Source organism: Setaria italica, chromosome VI, assembly GCF_000263155.2.
Source record: "Setaria italica strain Yugu1 chromosome VI, Setaria_italica_v2.0, whole genome shotgun sequence".
NCBI classification, from domain to species: Eukaryota; Viridiplantae; Streptophyta; class Magnoliopsida; order Poales; family Poaceae; genus Setaria; species Setaria italica.
In genome coordinates, this window is record NC_028455.1 from 30,583,287 (window position 1) to 30,589,441 (window position 6,155).

At 54.4% G+C, this 6,155-nt stretch overlaps 1 protein-coding gene across 1 annotated transcript; it reads right to left on the reverse strand.

The window, feature by feature from the left end:
• Positions 1-499: 499 nt before the first annotated feature.
• LOC101777633 (abscisic acid 8'-hydroxylase 3) lies at positions 500-5,025 on the reverse strand. Its single transcript, XM_012846953.2, has 9 exons — positions 4,617-5,025; positions 4,220-4,538; positions 3,971-4,126; positions 3,598-3,846; positions 3,339-3,428; positions 3,093-3,171; positions 1,882-1,988; positions 1,200-1,318; positions 500-958 (listed from the first exon to the last, which is right to left on the reverse strand). Exons 1-9 carry the CDS (start codon positions 4,841-4,843, stop codon positions 814-816), a joined length of 1,491 nt encoding a protein of 496 aa, XP_012702407.1. The 5' UTR covers positions 4,844-5,025; the 3' UTR covers positions 500-813.
• Between the last annotated feature and the right edge of the window lie 1,130 nt (positions 5,026-6,155).

Here is a 6,155-nt window from a genome sequence, read left to right on the forward strand (position 1 = left end):
TTTGGGGGGGGGGGGGGGGGCGGCGCCGGTGCGATGTGATCTGCGCAGTCGATCGACGGACGGGCGGACCCATGGCCAGGCCACATGTCAGCGTCTCGACGACAGCCTCGCAGTCGCAGGCACTACGGGGTGTTTGGATACACCCCGCTAAAGTTTAGCACCTGTCACATCGGATGGTTGGATGCTAATTGGGAGTATTAAACATAGGCTAATTACAAAACTAATTGCACAGATGGAGTCTAATTCGCGAGACGAATCTATTAAGCCTAATTAGTTCATGATTTGACAATGTGGTGCTACAGTAACCATTTGCTAATGATGGATTAATTAGGCTTAATAGATTCGTCTCGCGAATTAGCAAAGGGTTCTGCAATTAGTTTTATAATTAGCTCATGTTTAGTCCTCTAATTAGCATCCGAACATCCGATGTGACACTGCTAAAGTTTTGCGGTCTGAAAGAGTGGCGACGTCACTGCAGCGCAGCATGACACATTGGCAGTTTTTGACACCAACACCGCTTTATTCTTATACTCTGGTTGCAGTAGCATCAGAGCATGCCAATGGCGCCCAAGGCGAGCTTTAGCTTATTCCCCCGGGCGACCTGCCTGACACTAGACCACACGGTGTCCTACTGTCCTCTACTAGCTACTGACACAGTGACACTGCTGATGATGATACACTGTCATCCTCCCAATGATTGACCAGCTATTACAATAACTGATCCAATCCAACACACGCCGGGGACGACGACCAGCAGTAGTAGCCCATCAGTATCCGACACGGAAAGAAAGGGTAGCTGCTGCTGCTGCCACCTCAGGCGGCCGCGGCCGGCGCGCGGCGGCCGTAGTCCTCGGCCGCGCCGGCGGTCGTCGCCCGCAGCAGCCTCGCCCGGAGGCCGCGCTTCGGCACGGGGAAGGGGCTGTAGGTCACGTCGTCGCTCGACCCGATCACCTGCCACCTGCCAAGCCATCACAAGCCACCCCGCGTCAGCGTCGTTGGTGCTGGTAGAATCAACAAACAAACAATTGCCGAGAAGTACGAGGAAAATGCGTGAAAAGTGACGCGGTGCCCGAGGCGAGGGCCGAGCGGCGTCTGGCTCCGGACCACGGGCCGGTGCGCGCGCCCGAGGGAGCACGCGACACATGGCAGATCCGGGCGGCCGGGTCCCCGCCAGTGGGGGGACGGGTGCTGACACGTACCTGTAGTTGGTGACGAGGCGGTGGACGAGGACGACCATCTCGAGCTTGGCCAGGTCGTTCCCGGGGCACGCGTGCACGCCGCTCCCGAACGGCAGGAACGTGCCGGGCTTGGGCGCCACCTGCAGTGGACGCGACGAACCAGACGCGCGGGTCAGTACAAAGGATTATTCGGATCCCAGCTAGGCCACTAATGATGCTCCAAAGAAATCTGTCTGATCTGCTGCTGACTCTAGACTTGTTCTCTCTCTCAACCTATCCTAGAGTGTGCCAACAAGTGTTGCGTGCGTGTTGGTGAGTAATGCTTTTGTCGCTGCGCTGTGCACGAACAATATAATTCCAAGCTAGGGCTAGGGATGTCGCTGATGCATGAGTTCTCCCTCTCAGCTGCAGGCCTGGCCGGGTGATTGGCCAGCTGCCGTTTAACGGGTCTCCTGCTGCCTGCGGTACTACTCCAGAGAGCGATAGAGTCAACAATGACTGTGCAGCCGGTAGTGAAAGTAATTGCTGTCCTTGACTTTGGGTTCTCTGATACCGATTGCAGCAGCTGATAGCAATGGCTAGCTGCAAACCTATTGCGACTCGATCGATCGGCGCTCATGTAACGTTGATGTCAAGGTTATGCAATCATCTACTGGAAGGGTCGATGTCAATTAATGTAGATCAGGTAGGCCTCATGCATTACCATGAACCGAGAAGGGTCGAACTTCTGTGGATCCTGGAAGAACTCCGGGCTGTGGTGGATGTTCCTGAACAGCGGCATCACCTTCCACCCCTTGGGGATCAGGAACCCTGCGAACACAAACCCAGCGCCACCTGTCAGTCCAGTCTCAGTCGGAGTAAATTTAGAGGCGGAAACACGACGGCTCATCATCGAGCTTTAGGGATTAAAAGCCGCGACTTAATCCTCGTAACAATGTCCCCCAAACGGCCAAACCGAACCATGCGCGCACGCCATCATCGCCGGCCGCTTTCCCTGTCTCATTGATTCCTGCAGTAATGCTGCGTACAGGGATGGAGTGGAGCAGCGGCACGCCGGTGCCGTCCGGGAAGGGCAGCCGCGCGCGGCCGAGACGACCGGCCGCCTGGCCGGCCGATGGCTGATCGCTCGTCAGATATTAGTCGGAACGAGAGGGCGCGGGCGCGCTGCCGTGTTTTGAGGTGAAGAACGGACCGTCCCCGCGTGGGCCGACGGCCGAAATCAACGCTTGGATGCGCTCGTGTTCATACAAACAGCACAGCCGAGGGAATCAGATCAGCTCAGCTGCGCCTCACAAAATTGTCTCCTTTGGAGGACTAATGTCTCTCCCTCTCTTTAATGTTCTGAGGCTTATGTGTGAGACGACGATGAAGCCAGTTGGATCTCTCCATGTCTGGTCTGGCATGTGCTGAGGTAGGCTTGACTCGACATGTACTGGGTACTCCATGTGTGGAAGATTTTATTGGGAATTTCCTTTATTAATCCCTCGTGAGTTTTTGCCATCCACCCCCTTTTAGAATGTTTATGCAATCTTGGTCATTTTTGTACTTGTTAGGGATACACTACAAAAAGTCTGTAAAAGTAAAACCATGTTTCAGAGTAGGATGCTTCAAAATAACTTTTCTACCATTGCCACATGTCACATGTTGTTCATGATTCTACAGCGGTGCTTATCTTGCATGCCTCTTTTCATAAAAACGTGACTTTTCTTCCCAGGTTCCCAACTTTTTATCTCTTCTCTGGAGGGCCATATCCTTGGGTGCACTCATGCATCGTGGGTGTCTAAAAGGATCCATCTGTACAACAACTGGCTAAAGGACTGAGCTTTGCTGGTACACTGCCGCTGCACGCTTAAGCCAGGGGCGAGGTCCATGTTCTACACGTGCGTGCCTTTGCATTCTGATCGTGTAACGTACCTTCATAGTCCACGTCCTCGACGGCCTCCCTGAACGCGAAGGTGATGATGCTCGCCAACCTCAGGCTCTCCAAGATAACCTGGTCGGATCGATCGAACAAGATTCACAAGTTATAACAAGAAGCACGACGAACACCTCATGGAAGGTAGCTGAAACAAGTGCATAGTTCCAAATGGAAGCCAACTCCTCTGCGACAGAGACGTGTTCAAGGCAGGGTAGCAGCGGTGTGCACGTCAGGCGGCGTACCAGGTTCGTGATCGGCATCGTCCTCGTCTGCGCCCACGTCAGCGGCAGCCTCCCGCCGTCGTTCTCCTCGTAGACCGCCATCTGCTCCGCCTGCGGATCGACACGCCGGCCGGGGGGCCAGGACACGGGTGACGACGATGGTTAGAACCGAAACACCGGCGGTTGGGTCGGGTGCGACGTCATGTCCAGTCAGTCCCGATCATAGATTCCCTAGCAATTTGTACCGTGAACTGGGAGGGATCGGCGCCGGTGAGCTCACCTTGACGGCTTCCAGAAGCTTCGGGTTGTCGTGGAGGTACTTGAGGATCCAGGTGAGGACGCTGGCCGTCGTGTCCTGCGCCGCGAACAGCACGCCGAGGACGTTGTCGGCGACCTGGTCGTCCGAGAGCGCCGTGCCGCCGTCGTCGCGGTACCGCATGAGGGTGCCCAGGAGGTCGTCGCCGAGGTCCCCCAGCGCCCGCCGCTCCGACAGGATGCCGCTCAGGATCGCCCCCAGCCGCTGCCTCGCCTGAGAATGCACGCGCCCATGCATCGGACAGAGCAAGTTGGTTGGTGTTGGTGACATTGTGAAGAAGGTAGGAAACCGAACGAGCGCCATTGATTTGGAGGAGAAAGAATTGTCTCCTTTGTACCTTGATGGCCTGGCTGTAGCGGGTCCAGGGGACGACGGGGATGGGGAAGCTGTTGTAGCCATTCTCCACGATGAAGTAGTTCCTCCTCAGCTCCTCCTTCACGTGCTCGGCCACCCGCCGGCCGAAGATGGTGACGACGCCGACGTCGAACGTGAGCTGAAAGAAAAGCCAAGGAGACCACCAAGTTAGCAGAACACGTACCACGCGTACAATGGAAGAGGAACGAAGGCCGACCGGCACGACACGCACCCTCTTCATGGTGTGGAAGGTGCTGGTCTCGCGGCCTTCCCACCAGCGGAGCGTGGATGCGACGGCGGCCTCGACGTCGGGCACCAGGGCGCGGAGCGCGTCGGGGCCGAGCCACCCCTGGACGGCGCGGCGCATGCGGAGGTGGTAGTCGCCCTGGTGGAAGAATAGCGCCTGCGGCCCGATCATGCGCTCCTTGCTCGGCGGGTACGTCGGCCTGAACAGGTGCGCACGGGAGACCAGCACCATGCGTGCCGCCTCCGGGCTCGCCAAGACCACGCACGGGCAGCCCAGAACGTGCGTCTTGAACACCTCGCCATACCTGCACCGCACGCATTTGCAAGTTACGGATCATTTCTGCAATGGCAGCTAGGCAATCGGCCGGGCAGTAGTTAGTTACCTCTTCAGCCTGGCGGCGAAGAAGATATTGGGGTTCTGGGAGTAGAGTTGCAGGGTCTCGCCGAGGTACGGCAAGCCCAGAGAGCCCGGGGGCAGCTTGAGCCCCTGCGTCTGGGGGCTTCCGCTTCGGCCGGCGGCGCCTCCCCTCCGGCGCCTGCTCGCGTCGAGCAGCACCAGCACGGCGAGTGCGACGACGTAGACGCAAGCTACAGCGAGGAAGAAAGCCATGCGTGGCCTTCCCCTACGCTGCAGCTTCTAAGAGTAAGAGGAGTGATCCTCTCAAGATAAATCACACGGGAGGCTAGGCTAGTGCCCCCGCTGTACTTCCCTTTCGTATCCGAGTGTGATTTGCGCCAGTGGCGCGGTGGTGTTAAGGCGAGAGGGGCACGAGGGAAGCGATCTTGAGAGAATCTTCTCCCGAATGGTGAGTGGTGGAGGGATCCACATGTGTGGTATTTATAGGGCCGGGAGGCACAAGGGGAGAGTTGTCGATGTAATGTAAATGGCGTCCATTGACGGCATGTATGCTCTGATTACAATTTCAAAAATCTTTTGGGGAGGGGGAGAAAATAAACAAGCAAAGAAGAGGACAAACGAGGCATGTATCATTGGGGTTATTTAGTTCCTATACGTGGTCATTTTTGATTTTAAGAATAGAGGTAATCTTCGGTTTATGCACAAAACATATATATACATAACTTATTAAATTGTTTTCTGTTCATATAGAAAGCTTTATAATACACCAAGATCTTTAAAATGAATAACCCCGAGTAGAGAAATTATTATACTTCACGAAAGCCTCTCTACATCTGATATTTTCCTATCATCTCTCTTCTTTAGATTTGAAGTGTTTGAATCCAATTTTTTCGTATCATCTCTCTTCTTTAGATTTGAAGTGTTTTATGGGCTTCAGCGAGAAAGCAACTTCATTTTTACATGTTTCTCTCACGATCTATTCCGATTAGGAGTTGGGGTTATATATGAGGTTTGGGCTTCAACGAAATTTTCTTTATTCTTCAAACTTAGAAGAAGGGTGGGGAAGGAAGCCTAGTCTGGCGATGAAGTTGGCTGGTGGGCAATAGGCGAAAATGGTGAGGCGCTGCTGGTTAGGGAGGTGAAGGATAATTGGTCGCTAGGGTTTGGACGGGTGTGTCAAGTTGATATACCAACGAAGCTGTGGTAGTGGGAGGAGGAGGTGGACCTGGCAGCTCTACCACCAGGGACAGGAGCAGGATGGCGGGGCAGGGGAGTCATACAAAGGAGCAATAAGAGGAGTGGAAAAGAGGGAAGTTGGAGAAAGAAGACCATGCAAGAAGATGATGCCCTAATGGTGAGATCAAAATCTAACGGTCGAAAAAAAAATCCGGATGTGTAGAGAGGAATAAAAATGCCTTGACACCCTTGTATAAACTAAAAGGACACACTGCGTAAGGCCTAGCTGGTGAGAAACTAAAAGACATCTGTCACGCGTATTTCATGGAGCCTCTATAAATATCCACTCTCACCTGCTGGTGGAAACTTTAAGGCATCTATCACGAGT

What these genes read in the sequence shown, in the direction of transcription:
- LOC101777633 (XM_012846953.2), bottom strand. Translation starts at nt 4,843, where the DNA reads ATGGCTTTCTTCCTCGCTGTAGCTTGCGTCTACGTCGTCGCACTCGCC. An exon ending in GCTACAGCCAGGCCATCAAG is followed by an intron (nt 3,847 to 3,970) that starts GTACAAAGGAGA and finishes GTGCATTCTCAG; the next exon opens with GCGAGGCAGCGGCTGGGGGC. An exon ending in CGAGGACGTGGACTATGAAG is followed by an intron (nt 1,989 to 3,092) that starts GTACGTTACACG and finishes TTGTGTTCGCAG; the next exon opens with GGTTCCTGATCCCCAAGGGG.